General features: G+C 42.4%; 1 protein-coding gene across 1 annotated transcript; it reads right to left on the bottom strand.

Moving 5' to 3' along the window:
- Positions 1-825: 825 nt before the first annotated feature.
- On the bottom strand, positions 826-19,101 carry PYM1 (PYM1 exon junction complex associated factor). The gene is made up of 3 exons (XM_075850182.1): positions 18,882-19,101; positions 5,215-5,308; positions 826-3,785 (listed from the first exon to the last, which is right to left on the bottom strand). Exons 1-3 carry the CDS (start codon positions 18,952-18,954, stop codon positions 3,332-3,334), a joined length of 621 nt encoding a protein of 206 aa, XP_075706297.1. The 5' UTR covers positions 18,955-19,101; the 3' UTR covers positions 826-3,331.
- Between the last annotated feature and the right edge of the window lie 5,683 nt (positions 19,102-24,784).

Genomic DNA, 24,784 nt, shown 5'->3' with positions numbered 1-24,784 from the left:
CTATACAAATTTGGTATCGTTGCAATCGTAACAACCCGCTGAATAAAGTTATTGTGTTATTTATACCACACGGTAAACGGCGTAGATTTAGGACGCAAAAAAGAGTGGCGAAATTTCAGATTTTTTTCTATTCCCCCCCAAAAAAAAGTTTATAAAAGTTAATCAATAAATAATATGTACCTAAAAATGGTGCTATTAAAAAATACAACTTGTCCCGCAAAAAAACAAGACCTTATACAGCTATGTCGTCGCAAAAATAAGAAGGTTATAGCTCTTGGAATGCGACGATTGAAAAACGTAAAAAATAGCTTGGTCACTAAGGTCCAAAATAGGCTGGTCATTAAGGGGTTAAGGGAACCTTTTCTGTGTAACTCCAAAATGTTAGGTATACCTAAAGATATTTTGTAACATACATGTATAAAGAAAACGTCTTTGTTTTTCTGATGTAATTTCCTTTTAATGCTGTTGTACCAAGTTATTTTAGCAGAAAACTACTAAAATCCAGGTAAATACGTGCACAAAGCGCTATAGTTCCTGCCAAGAAATCCGACTGCCAGCATTGGGGAGTGGGGGTGCATAAACATAATGAACGGAAGCCATATCCCTAATGTGAAAATGACTTGTTATTTAGCTACTTATATATGTACAATTCATTGAAGAACAAAAACACAAAACAAAACAGAAAAAAAAAAAAAAAAAGCACGCTTATAATTTAATCAGTGGTTGAATTAAAAAAGTCCCAGCATGTTCATGTGCAAAACATTTAGCTCCCCCTAGTGTTTAATTATGCAACATACAATACAATGAACATCTAGAAAGTCATTGGTGCAAGCTGAGGTTTATTACACCTATTTTATTTATATAAAAAAATAAAATAAAAATACAACAAACAATAGTAACAAATAGTACAATACAGTTCAAATAAATCCAATGGCGATTTCCCCCACACACAAAAGGAGGGGAGAAGAGTCTATGAACATGACATGGAAAAGATACTAAAGAGGTCTGCACATAATGTGATGTTAGACGATCGTAAATTACTGACACAGTATAAGATGTACCCCCTATGCATACACATATACGTCACCTGGTTGTAACTTTATCAAACATAATAAATGGATTCAAAACACAAAGAATGTAAGATGTGTACTGTACATTGTAAAACATTGACTTTTAGTTACAATCAGCTTCCTTCCCATGCATGATCATCAAAAAACCTTAACTACATTCCTGTAGAGCTGCATGTTAAAACTATGCAGAGTTTTGTGCTACTGTATTGTTCCTCTTTCTTCCTGTGATTCTGGTAAGGCCCAGTCCAGAGTACTACAGTCTGAAGAGCTTAAGATCACATAACATTTTCTTACATAATGGAAAATATCTGTGCACTGAACACCATCACACCTTTCACAAAGAAAAGACTTTGTCCACCTGTCAAGAAGTCAGCGGACGGACGGGTTGTTACCTTTATCTTGCTAACCACGTGTGTCAGAGTACATTTTCTTATGTACTATAGAAAACAGGCCATTTTTTTCCCCCCAAGAGGAGCTGGGACATTTACGTAGTCATTTGCGTCCTCATAATCGGGTGTAAAGCTCGAATCTGGCTCAAGCCACTTTATAGGTTTAAAAAACAACCCTGTAGTTGGGCAAACTTAAGTGGGCCACGCAAAGCAATTTGATATATGGGCACTTCAACCATCATTTGCTTTACCAGCATAGAAAATGATGGTGTATAGGGGGTTTTACACTGGATGATAATCGGGCAGACGAGCATTCATAGAACGCTCGTTGCCGATAATTGCCCTGTGTAAACAGGGCAGCGATCAGCAGATGAACGTGTAAATGCTCGTTCATCTGCTGATCGTATCGTTTAAAAAAAAAGTAAAATATTATCGTTGTCGGTTGTGTAAACAGAGAGAAGCGATGCCGACATGATAACGTATGGGGACGAGCGATCGGAGTAACAACCACTCGTTTCCATCCATAGCTCCGTGTGACAGGAGCAAACGAGCGCCGATCAACGATGTCTCGGTGATTGGTGCCCGCTGCACCGGCCGATTACTAGGGAAAACTCTGCTCCTTTGTTCCCATGATCAGCAGGGTCTCAGAGGTCACCCCTGATAAGTATCAGATTGAAAGAGAAACTATTGTATGAAAGTGATCGCTCATTATAGGGTTTGTCCAGGATTAGAAGTCCATGACTGCTTTCTTCCAGAAACAGCTCCACACCTGTCCATAGGTTGTGTCTGGTATTGCAACTAAGCACACCACCTGTAGACAGCTATGGAGATGTTTTTTGAAGAAAGCAGCCATGTTTTTCTTATCCTGGACATCTCCTTTAACTTCTTCATCCCCCCCTCCAAAAAAAACAAACCAAAAACCTCCCATATTTGGTAAAATGTAAAAAAGTGTAACTGTATATGCAAATACCATGAGACTTCCATTATTGCTAAAGCATATTCCCTATGCAAGATGCCATTTTAGTTTAAAGGGATTTTTTTTTATTAGAGGCTGGAAATAAAATAATTAAACCAAAACAGCAGTAGTTGCCTATCCTTGCCCCCGGTGATCCTGCACCGTCACTCCAGCAGTGGTGGTGGTTTACATGCACGTAGCCTGTGACTGCTGCAGCTCAGCGGGGCTCACTGGTGACGAATCATATTTCTGCCATAATACCAGAAATACAACATATGGCTGCTGAGCCCTCTGATTGGCTGCAGCAGTCACAAGCTACGTCCATGTAAACCACCACCGGGAGTGCTTTTGGTTTATTTATTTCATTTCCAGCCCCCAATAAAAAATTTCACATCTCACATAACCTCTTTTCTGTTTTAGAATGTTGTTTTTCCCCTACATCATTACCCTCCACAAATCATTTACAGAAGTATGGGACGTAGGTACATTATGAATTTGATATAAAAGAGATACATAATGTACTTTAAACTAATTATTGCTTAAATTCTGTATAGTGTCCAAAGTTCATCATTCTCTGCAATCCAAAGACCATCCGGCAAATCTAGAGACTAATCTTTACTAATCGGCACAACACAAAACCAGCATGGGAACAACATGATAAATTCTCCACAACAGCAACATGGAGATCTACTACATGCGGTCTTCAGATACGTGATAGATGTTTCACATTTATCTGTGAAGATGGTGTCTTTTTCTCCTCACCTATGTGCCAATGAGCTGGAGATTAGATCTTCAGTATTCGATGTCCTTTGGAGAAGCAGAAGCAGCTTTCCCCTGGGAAACTACAATGGAACATGAACTGAATGAGAAACGGAGAAAACAAACGGCTTAATGTGGCATTACTGATGCCTTCCCTTCTACAAGTCTAGTTCAACGTCCTCTATCTCTTCCTCCAGTGCTTTCCTCCTAGCCAGCTTTTCTAACTGCTCTTTGGAAGGCTGCTTGATCTCTCCAGAGTCTAATTTCTGCTGTAGGTCCTCCACTTGCCGAAGCTTCTTACGCAGGCTCTTGAGTTTCTTGGCCTTCTCGCCTGCAGAATTTTCGCTATTCGCATTGTCCTTTTGCACCTCTGTTTCTGAAATGCTAATCTTCTCCATATCCTGTCTGGCCTCCTCCACCACTTCTCGATCTCCTTTCTCTTGCTTCCTTTTCTCCTTGCGCTTCATATTGCGTTTGGCTGCTTTAGACAGATTGGTTTCTGTATCTTGCTTGGAGGACTGTTGGGATTTGTTTGCAGGTGACTCAGCCTGGCTAAGTCCTGGAGGAAGTGAGGGTTTGCTTTTGAAAAATTTGACATACTTGTTTTCATACCTGCAAGAACAAGACAATTAAAAAAATGGATTAAACAGTGTAAAAAAAAAAACCCCAAAAAAAACGTAAAACTGCTAAATATCTTTGTACCTATAGGTATAGGTTTATAAATGAATACCAGGTCAGACTTGAATATGTTTTGCCAATACATTGTAATAGAATAATAGGTCCTAAGAACAAAATGAGTAGTTTTTTCCACCCTCACACATCCAAAATATTTGTTTTACAGGGGAAATCAATGCTTTAAATGCTACATTAAAATACCATAGTGACATAATTTGACTGCAGTGACTAATATCTCTATAGTGATGTGACAAGATCATGTGACCTCGCGTAAGAACTATACATTTTACCGGCAGTGGACTGCCAGGGACTGGGGGGGAAACTTCTAATAAACAATACTGTATGAGTAAGTCCTTAATTTCAATAAAAGAGCTTTTTTTTATGTAGATGACAATTAAGCCAGGAAAACCCCTTATGTTTGTTTCAGGACATTAAAGGTGTATTCCCATCTTGGACATTTACAGCATATCCATAGGATATGCCTTAAATGTCTGACAGATGCGGGTCCCAGCTCCGAGAACCAAACCTATCTTAAAATCGGGGGTACCCAGACGTCTATTGAGATGGCCGCTACCTGCCGCTTCTAGTCGTAAACTAAGCGACAAGGTGGGGGAGATTATGGGAATGGCCAAGATCGCTGCTACTTGGTTTTCGTCACAACCATAGAAGCTGATGGGAGTTACAGAAACAGTATAGCAGAGTGATCTATGCAGTTTCCATAATTGCCAAATTCATTCATGTGCTTCGCTGTTTCTGTAACTCTTATTTACTTCTATGGAAGGGAACATAACTCAGCTGTTTCTGGAATACCAACCGCCTCCACACCTATTCCCCGCCTGGATGCGGTGGCCATCTAATCAGGCAAGGAAGGTGTTGGGGGAACCCCGATCTAGAGATAGGTGCTGGTCCCAAGACTGGGACATGCATCTATTCAACATTTAAAGCATAACCTATGGATATCCAATAAATGTCTGAGATGGGTATATCCCTTTAAGGCCCCATGCACACGACCTTAAAAATTTTCCGGAGTTACGGTCCGCAATTATGGACCCATTCAGTTCTATTGTCCACGGACACCTTCCCGTATATTTACAGGAAGGTGTCCGTGCCGTAGAAACCTTTCAAAAAAGATATGACATGTCCAATCTTTTGCTTTTTACGGACCGTGCTCCCATACTTTCTAATGGAAGCACAGCCCGCAAAAGCAACCGGCCGTGCCTGTAATTACGAACCGTGATTACGGGCACAGCCGTGTGCATGAGGCCTAAGTAGTGTGGTGATGGGGACATTCCTTGACTACATTGCCTTTAGTGTAATTGACCACTGCCCAACATCTTACAGGTGACACAGAATGACAAATACATACACAGGAACTTCTTCTTGGGGCACGTATCCCTCTTTCACTTTTCTCTGCTTCCTCCAGGTGCCATCAGGACGCTGGGTAGCTGCTATGTACTTCCCTTCAATTTAAAAAATAAAAAAAGTTCCAAGATGAGTAATGCCCATATTTATGCAATCATTTTTAATATCTGTGTGTATAATTACTATAGACCTAATATTCACAAAATATATGAGATATGACTTATTAGTCCCTGTTCTAATATTTTTTAGCATTAGGTGTAAGGCCTTATTTACATGAGCGTATTCAAATACACGAATGCAGAACTGAAAATGGACATAATAGAAGTGACTATGGACTATAGACATAACTATCTGGATTTTGTCTGTATTTATGTCCATATAGTCCGGTTCTAGTCTGTGTTTACTTCCATATTCAGACTAAATGTATGAACATGGGGCTTGTTACCTTTTGTCCACCAGAGGCAAAAAGTGAAGATGTGGCTCCCTTACCGAAATCGAAGATGCAAAAGGGCAGGGGATGGCCTATATATCTGCCAAAATCCTGCCCCCCCCCCCCAACAATTGTGAAAGGGCGCCATATGAGGCAAAGTTGTCACCTTACCTCATGAATAGGCCACAATGCGTATGAAAATAAGAGGCTGCATATTTTGTCAGTCTCCATTGAACATGGCCTCTGATGGAACACACCATGTATCTAAAACACGGACTCCAAATTTGCAGGCTTAAGAAATAGTCATGTGAATAGGCGGGGCCCAACATTAGCTCTATATTTGTGACCTTTCAAATATATAGTCAACATAAAAATATAAAAGGGGTTAAAGGGGTTTTCTAGGGGCCTACAAGAAAAACACTTTTTTTTTGTCTCAGAAACTACTATAAATTGAAAAAGAAGTTCCATACAAATACATAAAGGCCACGTTTACACAGTGGGCAGCTGGGGCAGAATCCCTAGGGGACATATTGGTAAGGGACTTATTTTATCATGGTTTCTGGAAATATTATGAAAACCACTTTGAGTAATTTCCATGCAGGTCTCTATAGGTCCTCTGTCATGCTTTCATTTTAATTCTTCCAGTTATTTCTTTTTGACTGAGAATGGGCAGGTGTTTGGAAGGCGACATTCAGTACATTACTTATTAGAAAGGTTACAAACCTTTTTTATAAGCATTTGAATTTCTTCTAACAATTACAGAAGCAGAATTTCCCAAACCACCTTTTCTGTCTGATATTACAGATTTGTGCTTGTGTTAATAAATTACTCACTGAATACGGGCACAGATTTTCCTCGATCGCCAATCTGGAGATGCCATCCTCTTGGAGATGCTATTCTGGCATCTTTCTGAACTAGTAAGCTATTAGATTTATTTTCTAGTCAGGCAAACATTAGGGGACATTTATTATTACCGTCTTAACGTTAGACAAGACAAAACCACACAGACAGAAAATGTGCCAAATTAATCACATTGATGTTCACTGTATGAATAATCTGTCCCATCTTTTCTCTTACTTACACCACCTTATAACTGCTGTATTTTACACCAATATTTTGCGCAAAAATAATAAATCTGGCACATTTCATGACTGCTCTAAGCCATGCCCTTTTCTCTAGACACTTTTTAAAATGGTCGAGTGAGTAAAAAGTATCTATAAGGGCAAGCTCACACGGGGCGGATACGGCGCATAAAGTTACACTGCTAATCCGCCACTGTGGCCGCAGGGAAACCCGGGCGAAAAAACGCACCAAAATGTGGTGCCGTTTTTCGCCCGGAACGTGCGCTGCAGAAAACTGCCACATTAGCCGGGCTCCTGGGATGACGTTTCATCCGAGGAGGAGACGGCTGCAGCGGCAGTCACGAGATGAAACTTCATCCCAGGAGGCCGGCCCTCTGACACCATCCAGGCCGGCCTCCTGGGATGACGTTTCATCCCATATGACTGCCACTACAGCCCGTGATTTGCTGCAGCAATCACATGGGATGAAACGTCATTCCAAGAGGCCGGCCAGCATGACGTCAGAAGTAAGTATAAGGTTTTTTTCAATACATTTTTAGAGTTTAAAAACGTATACGCTCGGCGGCTCATTGTCCTGACATCAACCAAAAGGACTCCTTTTTGGCATAAGCCGGGCAGGTGTGTCTCCGCATAATTATTTTTAACTGTATTGAATAGCATAGTCGACTACGCTACTTCACCCCTTCCCGATGTATGACGTTTACCTACGTATACATAGCCGGGTAGGGGAAAGTATGGAGCGGATACCTGGGTGCCGATGGTTGTTATGGCAGCCTGGGTGCCTAAGGAAGGCCCCCCGAGATCTGCCATCTTTGTACTCCTATTAAGCCCTGCCGGAGTGCCTGTCGGGAACATGATATACTGAAATACATTAGTATTGCAGTACATACTGCAAACGATCTAATGATCGCTGGTTCAAGTCCCCTAGGTAAAAAGTCTGATCTATTAAGATATAACATTATTTAACATGCACGGTGAATGCAGTAAAAAAAAAAGTGTAAACAGCCAGAATTGTTTTTTTTGGCACCTCATCTACCTCAAAAGATGGAATAAAAAGTGATCAAAAACTTGCATTTACCCCAAAATGGTACCATTAAAAACTACAGCTCGTCTCGCAAAAAATAAGCCATCATACTCCTCAATCGACGGAAAAAGAAAAAAAGTTACGGCTCTCAGAATTTGGCGATACAAAATAAGTTTTCTTTTTTACACTCCTTGTAAAAGTAGCAAAATATAAAAAAAAAGTATATAAATTTGGTGTCGCCGTAATTGTATTGACCCACAGAAATAGAGTTAACATGTCGTTTTTATTGCACCGTGAACGCCGTAAGAAAACAAAGCGCAAAAAACAATGAAGGAATCGCTGTTTTTTTCATTTTCCACCCCACAAAATATTTTTTTCCCCCCATTTCGTAGTACATTATATGGTACAATAAATGGTGCCATGAAAGATTACAACTCGTTTTGCAAAAATCGATGGAAAAAAAAAAAAAAAAAAGAGTTATGGCTATTGGAATGTGGGAAGGAAAAAATTTAAAATCCGAAAAATGGTTGTAGGGTTAAAGAGACACCCCAACGATTTTTTTATTATTATTGCTACTGTTTATACAGTACCAATATATAGACTCCAAACAAAATTGTAGTAAGGGCTGGAGACTGTTTAAACCACCACTGTCCCCCCATATCATCTAGGCGGCTCCATGAACTAATCTATATAACACGGAGAAACAATGAAGAGCCTTTAACGCCAATGTATATATGTATATATATATATATATATACATATATATATATATATAAAAGTTTTGAATTTTATTAAACAAACACCATAAATAATTAAAGTAAACTAAAAGATATGACTCTAGTATAACAAACGGAGACCGCATAAAATATTGTTGCCAACTATAGTCTATGGGCAAACATGTAGATATACTAGACAGACATCTATTTCAAAAGTATATTACAGAAAACAGTACATTGAGCAAGGTAAGCTGTCTGATCATACACTTACCCATAGGTAGCAACAGAGAGTAGAAGACAGTGTCTGCTCCGCATAAACCCAGACGCGTGTTTCGCCACGTATGCTTCCTCAGGGGGGATATATGATATGATATTTTGTGTGGTCTCCGTTTGTTATACTAGAGTCATATCTTTTTGTTTATTTTAATTATGTATGGTGTTTATACAGTACACCTGGTAAAAGGATGGGCAGGCCATTTTCTTACCAGGCGCTTTGTTTTAGAAATAACCCGGGCGCAATGCAGTCACGTGACCGCACTGTGACGAGCCAATTCATACAGCGTCTGCTGTGTGGACCGGAAGCCTCTTTCTCTATGCATTCCTAAGAGACTCACATTGAGAGTCTCTTAGGAATGCAGAGAGAAAAAGACTTCCGGTCCAAACAGCAGACGCTGTTTGAATCGGCCTGTCACAATGAGGTCACGTGACGGCATTGCAGCCAGGATATGTCTAAAACAAAGCGCCCGGTAAAAGAATGGCCTGCCCATCCTTTTACCAGGTGTACTGTACAAACGGTAGCAATAATAATTTCATTAGTTTATACAAAAAAAATAAATCGCTGGAGCGTCTCTTTAATAGAAACCACGTTGTAAGTTTCTCGCAAACGGACACATGCTCCATTGAAAAAAAAAAAAAAAGGACGTGTGAACAGTCCCATTGACCTGTATGGGTCAGTGTGCTGTCTGTTGTTAAAACGGACAGCACACAGAGGAGAAAAATGTTTGTGTGAATAAGGCCTAACAGGACATCTGTCCTTGTTGCCCAAAGTAACCAATTAGAGCTCAGCTTTTATTTCTTAGACTGGAAAAATTGAAATGGAAAATTGAAAGCTACACTGTGATTGGTTGCTAATAAACTAGTCTTACCGACCAATTCGATCCTAGCTTTAATTTCGGAGGTAAAGGTTTCTAACCTACTTAACCCACTTTTCCATAGATCTTGGCACTTACAAGCATATGCACTGGCAACGACACAATAAAAGGGTCTGACCATTTAGTGTCAAAGCTCAAATTTCATTTAAAGGAAACAGTCAATAAAAACTGGAGTTTTTCATAATTAAACATTAGGGAGGTCTTTAGACTACGCTTAGAGCCGTAGGTGGCACATACAAATCTTTACACCACGGATTTATGTCACCAGCACCATTGCTTCAGTGGTCACTAAAAATAGACGACGAGAACCACCATGCCCTCCAATTGGAGAGAGTTACAGTAAGCATATAGGATCTTCATTTTCCATGTAATGTAGAGTCTTCTTTCTTTAAAGCGGATCCGTCAACTTAGTATGCTGCCCAATGGTCACATTTATATACAGGAGCCGGTGTCTATCACCGCAGAGAGAGGTGGGCGCAGCACGCTCCCCTCATGGATATACCGAGCTCATAACTCTATCCGCCACATTTTTCAGTCCTTCTATTAACTAAATGGTACATCAATTCTTTGTGCCATTTTGGATAAATTGACCTGTAGCTTGCTGCCCTTATAACCACAGCAATTTACAGTACAATACATGTGGATGGGGTTTTAAAAACCACCATCCACATGTAGAAAAAAAAATCCACGCAGAATTGAGGGCATGCTGCCGATTTTTAATGCAATCCATTGGGTAAAATTGGCACCCCAAATTCCGTAAATTTGCTTTAAAAATCAGTTAGAAAAAATGTCTGCAGTGTTTGGACTCACCCTAAGGTACACAATGCTTATTTCGGCCGAAAAATCTGAAGCAGAACGCCTCTAAACATCTGCCCATTGATTTCAATGGGAAAACGGCGTTCTGTTCCGACGGGGCGTTTGTTTATGAGGCAGTTTTGAAAAAACGGCGCATTAAAAAGACGCCCCGTAAAAAGAACTGCATGCCATTTGAGCCGTTTTTAGAGCAGATTTTGATTGACTATAGAAAAAACAGCTCCAAAAACGGCCGTAAAAAATGCGAGTTGCTAAAAAAAATGGCGGAAAATCAGGAGCGGTTTTCCCTTGAAAACAGCTCCGTATTTTCAGACTTTTTTGCTAAGCGTGTGAACATAGCCTAATACAGTACTAGCAAAGTAAATGAGATTTCAAGTAATTTCAGCCTAAGGCTAAATCACGCGTTGCGTAATTTGATACAGAAAATCTGCATCGAAACCACAGGTAAACACATAATTCCGCAGATACCATTACTGGAACCTACACAGAGAAAAGGTATAATGGAAAGTAGGAATTAGACCTACCGGTAAATGTATTTCCAGGAATCCATCATGACAGCACCGCAGGAGGTTGCCCTATTGACCTCTATAGGGACAGGAAGACAGAGGTTAAAAGGCCCCTCCAATCACACACTCGCCTGTGTTTTTCAATTACTACACCAGGATGGATGCAACCCTATTTTATTTCTAGGGATAATAACTGACATGTCACTTGCACAAATCAGAATTTCAATAAAAGGGTGCTGTCATGATGGATTCCTGGAAATACAATTACCGGTAGGTCGAATTCCTATTTTCCAGTACATCCCTCATGACAGCACCACAGGAGCAATACCAAATTATAATGCTCAGGGCGGGACTACGGATTGGAGGACTTTCCATCCAAAACTTAAATCCGTATCCGACAGAACATCGAGCCTATAATGTTCGCAAAACGTATGATGTCAGATCTGGTCCATAGAGGCTTCTTTTCTTTCTGCCCAGGATGCCGAAACTGTCCTCATTGAATGGGCTTTAATGCCTTGTGCGGCACATAGTCCTTGGGACTTGTAGGCTTCTTGTATGGTAGTTTTTACCCATCTCGCTAGAGAGCCTTTCTTTCCTCTATTCTTTCCCCCATACAATACAAATTTATTTTTATCTGGTCTCCAAGAGGAGGTTCTATCCAGATACTAAAGAATTGTTCGCCTGACATCCAGGCAATGGAATTTTTCTTCTTGTTGGCCTTTAGGATGTGGACAAAAGGAAAGTAGAATTATTTCTTATTCCCTATGGAAGGCAGAAGATACTTTCGGAATAAATGAAGGATCTAGCTTTAGAATGATCTTGTTTTCTTGTAATTTTAGGTAAGGTTCTATGATCGACAGAGATTGGATTTCTCCAATCCTTCTTGCTGATGTAATAGCGACTAAGAATGCAGCTTTTAGAGTTAGAAAATTCATATTAATCGTGTCGAGCGGCTCAAAGGGGGATCGCAGATTCGTTAGCACTACATTTAAATCCCGGGTAGGTACTGATTTCTTTAGGGAAGGTTTCAATTTATCAACTGCTTGAGTAAATCTTCTGATCCACCGATGTTCAGCTAAAGGAGTATAAAAAAATTACTTAAAGAGGCTCTGTCACCAGATTTTGCAACCCCTATCTGCTATTGCAGCAGATAGGCGCTGCAATGTAGATTACAGTAACGGTTTTATTTTTAAAAAAACAAGCATTTTTGGCCAAGTTATGACCATTTTTGTAGTTATGCAAATGAGGCTTGCAAAAGTCCAAGTGGGTGTGTATTATGTGCGTACATCGGGGCGTTTTTAATACTTTTACTAGCTGGGCGCTCTGACGAGAAGTATCATCCACTTCTCTTCAGAACGCCCAGCTTCTGCCAGATCACGCTGTGACGTCACTCACAGGTCCTGCATCGTGTCAGACGAACGAGGATACATCGGCACCAGAGGCTTCAGTTGATTCTGCAGCAGCATCGGCGTTAGCAGGTAAGTCGATGTAGCTACTTACCTGCAAACGCTGATGCTGCTGCAGAATCAACTGTAGCCTCTGGTGCCGATGTGTCCTCGCTCGTCTGACACGATGCAGGACCTGTGAGTGACGTCACAGCGTGATCTGGCAGAAGCTGGGCGTTCTGAAGAGAAGTGGATGATACTTCTCATCAGAACGCCCAGCTAGTAAAAGAAGTAAAAACGCCCCGATGTACGCACATAATACACGCCCACTTGGACTTTTACTTTTAAACACACCCACTTGGACTTTTGCAAGCCTCATTTGCATAACTACAAAAATTGTCATAACTTGGCCAAAAATGCTCGTTTTTTAAAAATAAAAACGTTACTGTAATCTACATTGCAGCGCCTATCTGTTGCAATAGCAGATAGGGGTTGCAAAATCTGGTGACAGAGCCTCTTTAAGGCTGAGATCTGCACTTTTAAAAAGGTACTAGGGCCAAGCCCTTTTTTGAATCCGGATTGCAGGAAATTTAGGATTTTCGCGATTTTGGGAAGAAAGGGGTCTGGTCCCAGATCTCCATACCAGGAACAGAATTTCTTCCAAATTATTTGATAGATTTTCGAGGTAAGTTCTTTATGGCTTGATAAGATAGTTGAAATTACCTCATCTGACAGACAGTGGTTCCTCAAGATCTGCCTTTCAGGATCCAGGCTGACAACTTCAGAGTTTCTATTCCCTGAAAGAATAAGGGACCCTGGGAGAGAAGATTCTTCTTGACTGGGAGCATGATAGGGTCTTCCAACGCTAGGTACTTTACGATTGGAAACCAGCTTCTTTTTGGCCAATAGGGAAGAATAATGATGAACTTTGTCAAATCTTCCTGGATTTTTCTTAATACTGTTGGTATTAGAGGAACGGAGGAAAGGCATAGGCCAGATCCATGTCCCAGGGTTGGGACAATGCATCTACTCCCAATGGGTTGTCTTTGAGATTTAGGGAGAAGAATGTTTCTACCTGGAAGTTTTTCCTTGTGACAAATAGGTCTATTTGTGGATAACCCCATCTTCGGGTTAAGGACAGAAAGACTTCCCTGTTCAGGGACCATTCTTCCGGGACCCCCTTGCTTATATTGTTTGTGCAGAGCCACCAGTGGAGAAATTACTTCACTGTTTCGGAAATCTGAATCCATCTGTTTTCGATCCCACTGGGACAGGATCAGATTCTGTAAGGGTCTGGAGTGAAATTGACTCCATGGAATAGATTGGATGCAAGACGTCATCATTCCCAACATCCGCATTCCTTCCCTTATGGAACAGGTGCTCTTTCCCCAAAATTTCCTCACTTCTGTCAGTAGAAGTATTTGTTTCTCCCTTGGGAGGAAGGAATGTTGAAGGGAGGAGTCTAGCAGCACTCCTAAGAAGACCTTCTGTTTTTGGGGAGGAAGACTTGATTTCTCGAAGTTGATTATCCATCCCAATTCCTGTAGTAGGGAAAGAACCTATAACCGATGACTGTTTAAGATAGACGGAGTATCTGCTGTCAACAGGAAATCGTCTAAATATGGGATAATCACTATGCCCTGACTTCTTCAGAATGCCATAATCTCTGCAATCATTTTTGTAAAAATTCTGGGGGCGGAGGAAATGCCGAAGGGGAGACAGACAAAATTGGAAGTGGAGAATGGAAGGACCGTTCTGAATCGCAAATCTGTGGAATCTCTGGTAAGAGGGGTAGATAGGGACGGGATAGTACGAATCCTTTAAATCGATCGTACACATTGACGCTTCTTCCCTTATTAGAGGAATAGTCGATCTGATAAACTCCATCTTGAACTTGCGATATTTCACCCATTTGTTCAATAACTTCAGGTTGATTATCGTCCTGTAAGAACGGTTTGGTTTCTTGACTAAGAAGATTTTCAAATAGTGGCCCTTGAATCTTTTGTTGTGGGGAACTGGAGTAATTGCTTTTAATTTGAGCAGTTTCTGGATGTCCAGGATAAGGATTTGATGAAGATCTCTTGCTTGGTACTTGGTTATTAGAAATTTGTCTGGAGGAATGGAGCAGAATTCTATTTTGTACCCTTCATCTATAATCTGTAGAACCCAAGGGTTCTGGGTTATTCTGGTCCAGTTGGAATAAAAATGTAGGAGTCTTCCCCCCCACACTCTTGGCGTCATTGCTTTGAGGGCTGAAATGAGTTATTGGGGTTGAGGAGATATCCTCGACCCCTTCCTCCCTTGGGGTAACTCCAGCGACCGGACTTCCCTTTTCCGCTGTAGTTTTGTGAGGTTGCTTTCGACTGTTGGCGAAACCTACGAAACTGAGGGGGCTTTTTAGGTTTCTCTTCTGGAAACCCCTTTTTTCTATCCGTTGCGCTCTACAGCATGTTATCCAGGAGAGGACCAAACATCAGAGATCCTGTAAATGGGATAGAACATAGTTTGTTTTTAGACTTCGTGTCTCCTGACTACATCTTGAGCCATAATGCTCTTCTAGCAGCATTTGAGAGAGCCCCATTCCTGGCAGCACATCGAATGAATTCCGCTGATGCATCTACCAAGAATCCGTTTGCCATCTTTAATAAGGGTAGAGATTCTAATAGATCTTCTCGTGATGTTTTCATCAAATGGGTCTCCAGTTGGTTTAACCAAATAAACATTGCGCTTGCTACAGATGTGGCCGCGATATTTGTAGAGATTAAAGCAGATGAAGATTCCCAAGCTCTTTTCAGCAGCCCGTCTGCCTTCCGGTCCATGGGGTGCTTCAACTGAGAGGAATCTTTGAAGGGGATTGCGTTTTTTTTTTTAGCAACCCTGACTACTGGAACATCCACTTTTGGGATCTCCTCCCAAGGTTTAGTGTCTTCTGGATCAAGGAGAAGTCTGTTTTTAAATTCTCTTGATGAAGAGTTTTTTCTGAATCCTCCCATTCCATCGTTACCATTTTCTTTCGTTGTTTTCTTCTCAGTCAGGCCCCCAAACATCTCATCCTGGATGGTAGGGGGTTGGTCTTCTTTGGGAATATCCATTGTCTCCCGTAATGCCTGGATTAAGATATCAGACATCTAAGAGGAGAAGATTTTTTTTTTCCTCTTGAGTAGATAAGGCTGAAGGCAAGAGTTCCTCTCCTTCTAACTCACCCTCTGATAAGTAATAACACTCCTGCTCAGTCAGACCCCTGAGATGGTGGGCAAAATTTTTGTTCCACTTCAGTCTGTGGCCTTTTTGCCCGGGAGTGTGACGGAGGTCCTTGAGGAGGGGCGAGGGAGGCTACTGACTGACTCACTTCCTCGCGAATCATAGCCCTAAGTTCAGAAATAAATGTCGGTTGTTCCTCTTTTAGTCATTTTGCAATACAGTCTTGACACAATTGTTTCCTATGCGACTCTGGTAGTTATTTCCTACAAGTCGCACATTTCTTAACCTATTTATCAGTTTGTCTCTGAGAGGAATCTTTATCCTAAAGAAAACAAAGGCAGGTAAAGTATGGTGTACTTACATACGGAGTCATAACCCTTACCCCAAGGGTGAGACTCACATGACCCTGGGACATATCTGGAATTCCATCACCGCAACAAGCAATAGTCAAATGCAATATCCAATCCACAAGATATATGCTTAAAGGAAGGGTGTCGCGAAAAAAATAAATCTTTATATCAATTTGCTTTCAGTGTTTTATTTTAAAAAAAATATTTATTTGTGTGTTTGTGTTTTACTTTTTCTTCTCTATGGGGGCTGCCATTTTTTTTTTCATCTCTGTGTGTCAATTAACGACACATACAGAGATGGAATACGGCACATACATCCCCATAGTGAATGCGAACGGAAGCCGTTCCATTCACTATGGTGTACGCTGTCTGTGTGGGAATGGCGCATGCGCTGCTCCCACACAGTCCAAATGGAAGGTCTTCGTCCGAGCGACATCCGGCGCCATTTTCTTGTGGACCGGAAGCCGCGGCCAGACAGTAAGATTACTACTTCCGGTCGCGGCTTCCGGACATGTGTTCTGAAGCAAGCACTAGGAGCGGAGGAAGCAGACGGAGCGGAGGGAGTGGCGACGGCAGGAGCAGATAAGTTATGTCTGTGTTTTACTGTGTGATTGCCACTGTATGTAAGCCTACTACACTGTGTATTCGCACCAAAAATGGCGACACACAGTGTAGGTTTGTACATTCAATCCCCTCCTTTCTACTGGCACTATCGACACATTCCCTTTAAGGCTGTATGTATAAATTCACGTTAGAGGTATCAGCTCTAACTACATACCTGTGCGGGTCCCTTTAAATGCGGGCGTTTCGAATTTCCTGCCTTCCAAGATGGCCGCAGACCAGAAGTAGCCCGACGTCATTTCCGGTCGCGGCTATTCCATTGAGATGTGGCCGCGTCATAGCCGGCGACTGAGACTTCCGGCTATGCGGCCGCCACGAGGATGTTGCCGGCGCTACCAACCTTACGGAGCAGCCGGTTCTCGCATGGTCACGCAGCCTCGGCCGGATCCTGGCTTGTGAATCCCGAACCCCACCCACTACCGGAACCGTGCCTAGGATTCGTAAGGTAGGTGTTTTGGTTGGAAGCGAAGGGACCTCCCGTTAGAGAGGTATTAGCCTAGGCTCATAGGAGCAATAGAAGGGAGAGTGCACGGACTCCCCGATCTTGCCCCCTGCCCGAGTTTTCTCCAGAAGCGACGTCTCTCTGCTCCTGACCCTGTAGGGACAGGAAGAATACTGGCAAGTGGGTGGTGGAAGGGGCCTTTTAACCTCTGTCTTCCTGTACCTATAGAGGTCAATAGGGCAACCTCCTGTGGTGCGGTCATGAGGGATGTACTGGAAAGATTTACACCTCTTCCGCGTTTTGAACTCTCCTTGTTTTGGCTTACAAATACTGATGCAAAATAATGACCAAAATACTGCGAGCGTAAGTTATGAGTAAGGGCCTGTTCACATCACCATTGCCCTTTCGTTGAGGGGTTCAGTCGGAGGTTTCCGTCGGGTTAACCCCTCAACGGAAACCTAAGCTTCAGTTTCCCTCACCATTAATATCAATGGTGAAGGAAAGCTCGGTAACGGTTTCCGTCTGTCAACGTTGTGACAGGGTTCGGAGTTCTTGACGGAACCAATAGCACAGTCTACTGCACTATCAATTCCGTCAAAGCGACTGAACCCTGTCACAATGGTAACAGACGGAAACTATCAGCTAGGTTTCCATCACCATTGAGTTCAATGGTGAGGGAAACAGAAGCTGAGGTTTCCGTTTGCCTTTCGGCTGAGGGGTTAACCCGACGGAAACCTCCGACAGAACCCCTCAACGGAACACCGCCTAAAGAATGCAGCATGTCTGCCTCAGTACATTGTATGAATTGTTCCTAAAGCATTGACGTTTCCATTTGTCAGCCTTCTCTGTCCCGCTAGCACATGAGATGACAAAGCATAGTATTGTAGTGTTACATGGATTGAATTTCATTGAACTTGTCCTTACAAACGACACGGAACACATCATTTATTTATCAGACACTTCAGCACATCAGTTTGAATAAACATGTAGCACCGGCCGCTAAGATAGGGAGGCCACATAATGCAGGGAAATAGATTAAGCTAGCCACACATTGGATAAAAGCCGGACAAACCAGCCAAATTCAGCTGTGTGCCAGGGTTTCCGAATCGCTACTATTGAGGGGAAGAAGGAATGGGCATACTGGATTTTAACATGCCCGATTCTCTGTTCCACGTGAGATAAGCCGCTGCCACAGGTGACGGGCAGCCGCTTTTCTCCCCATCACCGTTGAACTTTTTATGGTGTAGTCGGGAAAGATCGTTATAACTGAACAAGGTAACTGCATGTCCAGAAGAACTACATAGTTATTTAAAATGACCACAAAGGCAAAGGATGCCAAAACAGTCCAAGAGGAGCACGAGCGACCAGCCTATTACTCCAAAATCTTCATTACAGTCTGTATACAGTATATGGATGAAGGTATTGGCACACACCTCTATCATTGAGCTCAGGTGTCATTCAGTCTCATTGCCACAGGTGTAGAAAATCCAGCACCTCGCCATTCAGTCGCCTTTACAAATAGGATAACTTCTACCCGCTACCGAATAGTACTATAATACAGTACCCTATAGAGCTATCATTCTATACCCAAATAACAGAATATTGGATTGTCATAGCAGCAACTTGCCACTTCTGCCCCCTGCCAGACATCATATGCCCTAGACAATGCAAACGTGTGTAGTAAGAGATTTTATATATATATATATATATATATACAGAACTTCACAACCGTAAGAAATTACTAGGACAGCAGGGCGGCTGCAGGATGAGCATCTCACAGGGGATGCACGGAGCACTATGCAGCGCACAATGATTGATGAATGGATGCTCACTATGCACAGTCATAAACATCATTCATCACACGCTGCAGCGCTACCTGCAGGAAAACGTACAGGAGCCGTAATGGAATACGACCCAGGCATGCTTTCCCTCTACCGGTGCCGCACTCACCGGAATCATCGGTCACATAGGGAGTCGCCATCTTGGTCCTCTCACCACGTTTCCTTCCGCCACCTGCTTGCATGACGTCATAGGTGGGTCGAGGCAAACAAGGAGGGAGGAGAAACCCGATACAATAACACGGCGGCGACTGATAATTTGCTGCTTATTTTGCAGAGGACAAGCTGGAGCAGGAAGAGGAAACGTGATGAGCGCAGTTAGGAATGAAATAGAGCGTACACATGTCATAGAAACCAACTGTTTACATCACGTGATATAGCGCAAGCCCGCCCACCGGTACGGAGAAAGGAGCGGACCAAGAAGCATAATTGTGCCGCCATTTTTATTCATTTGTAAGCGGTTTAAATATTTGGGGATTTTTCTTTCTGTTGTGAGTGACCCATGAACTGCTGCCTCGGCCTCTCTGCTCCTATGCTTTCCAGGCAAACTGACAGGAATCCCTTAAGAATCAAAAGATTTTTTTTAGTTTTTGTCCCCGTTTTCTGACATTGAAAACTTTTTCATTTTTTATCTCACCCCAGGTGCATGAGGCCTAGTTAACAGTTGTAGTTTTTTTTAAATCATGTTTTTGAGTCTATATTAACGTTTCATTTCTATCAATTTTTATTTGGGAGAGGAAATGTAGAAAACAACTGACTGGAAACATTTTTTTAATGTAATTTACTGTTTACACAGAATTAGGCTGGGTTCACACAACCAAGTTTCAGACGTAATTCGGGGGTTTTACGCCCCGAATTACGTCTGGAAAAACGGCTCCATTACGCCGACAAACATCTGCCCATTACTTTCAATGGGCATTACGATGTACTGTGCCGCCGACCTATCGTTTTACGCGTCGCTGTCAAAAGAATGCGCGTAAAAAAAGACGGCTCGTCAAAAGAAGTGCAGGACACTTCTTGGGATGTAATTGGAGCCGTTTTTCATTGACTCCATTGAAAAACAGCTCCAATTTCGTCCGTAATGAACACCGCAAAAAACTCGAGTACAAGCAATTACGTCTGAAATTCAGGAGGTGTTTTCTCCTGAAAACAGCTCCGTAATTTCAGACGCATTTGCCGTTATCGTGTGAACATACTCTAAGGGTCAGACACTTCAGCAATACTGCGTTTTCTCCGCAATGCGATTTTTTTTTTCCTGAAAATCCGCAGCAAATACAGTAGCTGCATAGTGTATGAGATAAAACAAATCTCATCCACACGCTGCGTAAATGCTGAGCGGAAAATACACTCAGAAATTGACCTGCGGTGCAGAGTTTTATTCTACAGCATTTCAATTGTATTTGCGTAAACGCTTATTTGTTGCGGGTTTTCCCCATTGAATTCAATGGGGAGGTAAATCTTGCAACAAATAGCAGTTGTTGCGTTTTTTGTGGTGGGTTCGCAGTGATTCCGCCGCAAAAAACGCAACTCAGGAGAACCAAAAAAACTCATACTTACCCAGAAGTATGTGTTTCTCCCTCCAACACGGCCTCCTGGGATGTTGTTTCATCCCATACATACCTCCCAACTTTTAAATTCGGAAAAGAGGGAAATTTTTAAGCCACGCCCCCCTAACCATGCCCAATATCCCCACATAAACACATCAAATCACGGCCAGATTCTTCTTCAAATAACTAGAGCATATTCTCCCTGCGGATCTTTAGACTTCCATAATATTTGTGATATCCATAGTGGGTTTTTTGTATCCGGTTATATCGTCTTTGTGTTACTTTTCCTAACTTGGGCATAACATTTTTTCATCACGGCGGCAGGACAAACCAAAAGGTTGGGAACAATGAAAGTCAAGAGGGAGACCCTGTGGTGGATTACTTTTCAGTCGACAGGTAGCAGAGTTACATGAAGGGAAATTATTTTTCATTGACGTCTAGTTTCTATTGCAACGCAGGGAAGAAAACAGAAGTCGCTGGAGATCAGGAGAAGCTTATTTATTCTTCATATTACTAACTTTATTTTTTTTGTTTTTCAGGTTCTGCTGAACCTTGAGCGATGAGAACTGGGGACTGAAAGTCCCCCAAAGTGGCCTGCGCTCCATTCATTTCTAGGGATCGCTGTCTCCGGCAGCTCCATAAAATTTAATGAAGCAAAGGTCGAGCAAGTGCACCAGCGCTGCATTCTCATGGAGTCCCAGTAGTCAGACCCCCAGCGATCACACATGTATGTCCCATTCTGTGGATAGGGGATACATGTGGTTGTGGGAAACCCCTTTTTTAAGTAAAAAAACAAAAACAAATCCTCCCTGGACACAGTGATTGCCAATATATTTAGAAAAATCACGTACTCGGTTAGTTAAGATCTAGTAAGAAGACTTAGTAACAAGTGTAGAGCCTCCTCTGCCTGTGCTACCTTTTCTATTAAAGGGGTTTTCCAGTCGCTAAAAATTGATGGCCTATCCTCAGGATAGGCCATCAATAGCTGATGGTTCGGGGGTCCGACTCCCGGGACCCCTGCGTTTCAGCTGTTTTGAAGGGGGGGCCGCGCTTATACGAGCGCTGCTTCCCCTTAATTTTTTCTTGCTCACTATGAATAGTCTACACAGATGCAGCGGCAATTCACAGGTATTGCAGCCGCCTTGTCCCAATTCACTTCAATGTTAGAAAGCTGCAATACTGTGAATCACCGCTGCATCTGTCGGAGATTCACAGTGAGCAAGAAAAAAACGAAGGGGAGGCAGCGCTCGTACGAGCTCTGCGCCCCCTTCAAAAATGCTGATCGGCGGGGCTTCCGGGAGTCGGACCCCGACCCATCATCATTCTGATAGGTCATCAATTTTTAAGGATTGGATATAACCCCTGTAAATCCATATGGAGCATCCATTTAGGCCTTTTTACATTTAAAGTTTAGCTAAACGTACCAAACTTCTGACATGTCATAGTGACATGTCAGAAGCTTGGATTGGTGGGGGTCCGAGCACGGAGACCCCCACCAATCGCTTAAACGAAGCAACTGAAGCGCTTATGTGAGCGCTTTGTTTCTGTTCTGCTTTTTCCAGAAAACAATGTATTGTAGGACGGGCTGAATAGAAAGTCTATGGGCCCGTACTCCGATGCATCAGAAAAAGCTGAACAGACATGAAGCGGCTGAGCGCTCACACAAGCGTTTCTGGTGCTTAGTTTTAGCGGTTTGTGGGGGTCTCAGTGCTCGGATCCCCACCATTCCAGACTTCTGACATGTCAGAAGTTTGTCAAACGTTTAGCTACACTATAAAAAGACAATGCCTGGAGACACCAGCGTTTCTAAAATCATAAAATAACGTCATTGATTTTTTGACTTTAGAAACACTGGTGTTCCCAGGCACTAAATAGTTTTTACGCTCTACTCACCACTGTCCTTCTGTGTCTGTTATCTTTATCTGTGCTTGGTGCCGTGCTGCCATAACTCTCTGCTCCCTGGCTCCAGATAGAACGCTGTTACGCCGAGCGTCATAGTGACGTGGCCCAGCTGGGCGCAGGGAGCTCACGGCACAGATATTACGTCATTGGGGGGGGGGGGTATGGCTGGCGACAGGGAGTGTCCAGGGCACCGCGGCGTCCAGCGGGACATTTTTCATACAGCCCGGGACAGCGTTGAGAAACCGGGACTGTCCCGCCGGATCCGGGACGGTTGGGAGCTATGCCCATGTGATCTCTGTAGCGGTGGTCACATGGGATGAAACGTCATCCCAGGAGGCCGGCCTAGATGACGTAAGAGGGCCGGCCTACTGGAATGACGCTCCATCCCATGTGACCGCTGCTGCAGACAATCACAGGCTTCTGCTGTCTCCTGGCATGAAACGTCATTCCACCAGGAGGCCGGCTTGCTACCTGGCTGGCTAAGTTCTGCAGTTTTCCACAGCGGACATTCTGGGTAAAAAACTGCACCACTGTTTGGTGCGGTTTTTCGCACGGAATTCCCTGTGGCGCACAGGGCGGATACGCTGCGTGCTTTTGCGCAGCGTATCCACCACATGTGAACTCCCCCAAATTGAGATTTATTAATAATGGGGGAGATATAATTGCGTTAAATTAATGTACTTGCTGTGTGCCAAATTTATTATGTTTTAGACACTTTTTTGCACCTTCCTTGACCGTTCTGAAGTGTCTAGACAAAGGGGTTTGACTAAGAGGAGTCCTAAAATGCGCCATATTTATTATTGGTGTGCGCTAAAGTTACTGGTGTAACGTACACCAGCTATGAGATGGCATTAGGAAGAGAAAGGGGTCTAACATGTCTAGCAAGTTTCATCAAATTTAGCGTACAACATGCCCCATTGTTATAAATTTGTCACAGTTTCCTCCAGGATAATAGTGGGACAGTATTAAATCCTATGTACACCTTTTTTTTTTTCAGTGTGATTAGTGCAACTTTGTAATTGCATTTTATAAAAAAAATATTTGTAACTTTTTGAGATACAGCTGCTTTGTATACACAGCAGCTGTATTTTGCGCTGAGACCTGAATCAGTCAGGTCCGCGGGACTGATGGGGTTCAGTGACAGCGGGTCTCTGACATGCAGGATCCATCTGTTATCGATCACATCTAAGATGTGATCAGTAACAGCTCAATCCTGCGCTTCAGAGACACGCAGAACCCGCTGACACTGAACCCGTCAGTGCCGCTGCTCTATATAGTTTTATTGGGAAATATTCAGTATACCTTGGTATTTATTGATTTTAATTCCTGCCAAATAAAGAGTCCAGTGGGTGGTCTGACTTGGTTATTAACAGCAATTTTTGGGGGAGGACTGAATCATTAAGTGACACCTAAAGCTGGACTCCTAAACCGATAATATACTGCCCACAGGTAGAGCAGCATGATCCAGGTGACATGTTCTCTTTAAGATGGACATTATTTCAAGCGTTTTTTTAGGCTCTGTTCACATGAGCGTCATTGCTTTCATTCATAAAGGAGTCATGACAACTGTGATGGATCCGTTTTCAAGTGGACATTAGATGTACTGTGGAACATGAGCTCTGCTAAATATCTTCTTACAAAACCTGCCGACCTCTGTCAGAAAGATGAGAGTGAAGAGGAATTTCAACTTCCAACATAGTGACACAAAACCCATATCCACGACAATCAAGAAATGGCTTCAGAAAGGAATAACAAAGTAATGGAATGGCATAGAGTGTACTGGTCATCCTATATAAATTGTATGGAATGTCCTAAAGAGGGTCCAGCAGAGGAGATTCTTGTGAAATTTAAAGGAGCTTCAATTTTTTCGTATTGGAGTTGTAAAAAAAAAAAAAAATGCAAACTCCATGTATGCAAAGCTCTTAATCACTCATTGAAAAGGACTGTAAAAAAAACAAACCAACAAAAAGGTTGATTCACAAAGTAATTTAATCCCCCCCCCCCCAAAAAAAGAAAAGAAAAATACCACCTGAATATCTTTAGTTGCCCAGTCACAATGAAAATGTAAATGTGCCATCAGACTTTACATCACCAGATCGAAAAGCCTGTTTACCAGACCCACATCATTTCACTAGTTTAGGAAATGCCAGTGATGAAGTCACTGGTATTTCCTTTAGTAACTACAAATTGCCGGGTTACTTTTCCTTTGTGTGACACCAAGTGATAATGTTCTTTAAGCAGGGAAAATACTGCAGTTTGCCCTATACATTGTAATGCAGAATATCCTTGCCAGGTAGTACTCCAGTAGCCCTGATGACATCAGTGTAGGGGCAAGACTTACTTTCTGTAGAACGGAAATTGTACTGCACAATACCAGACCTTTTATATATTGCTATCGTTGCTAAACCCCAGGAGAGTTTTCATAAATGAGCTTTAAAACATTCTAGTAGATCATTTAGAATTATAGAAATAAAATACTTTTATTTTTTGCTTATTTAATTTCCAGTCAAAACGACCATTATGTCAGGAAATTAGCGGAAAACATATTAAGGGGGAGTTCACACTG

The sequence above is a fragment of the Rhinoderma darwinii genome, chromosome 2 (genome assembly GCF_050947455.1).
Source record: "Rhinoderma darwinii isolate aRhiDar2 chromosome 2, aRhiDar2.hap1, whole genome shotgun sequence".
In the NCBI taxonomy this organism is placed as follows: Eukaryota; Metazoa; Chordata; class Amphibia; order Anura; family Rhinodermatidae; genus Rhinoderma; species Rhinoderma darwinii.
This window is presented reverse-complemented; position numbering and strand designations above follow the sequence as displayed.

Bases quoted from the DNA above. Each gene is read 5' to 3' on its own strand.
- PYM1 (XM_075850182.1), bottom strand. From the start codon at position 18,954: ATGCAAGCAGGTGGCGGAAGGAAACGTGGTGAGAGGACCAAGATGGCG. The intron at 5,309-18,881 runs GTGAGTGCGGCA...TTTAAATTGAAG, and splicing joins CTATGTGACCGATGATTCCG to GGAAGTACATAGCAGCTACC. The intron at 3,786-5,214 runs GTATGTATTTGT...TTGTTCTTGCAG, and splicing joins CCCCAAGAAGAAGTTCCTGT to GTATGAAAACAAGTATGTCA.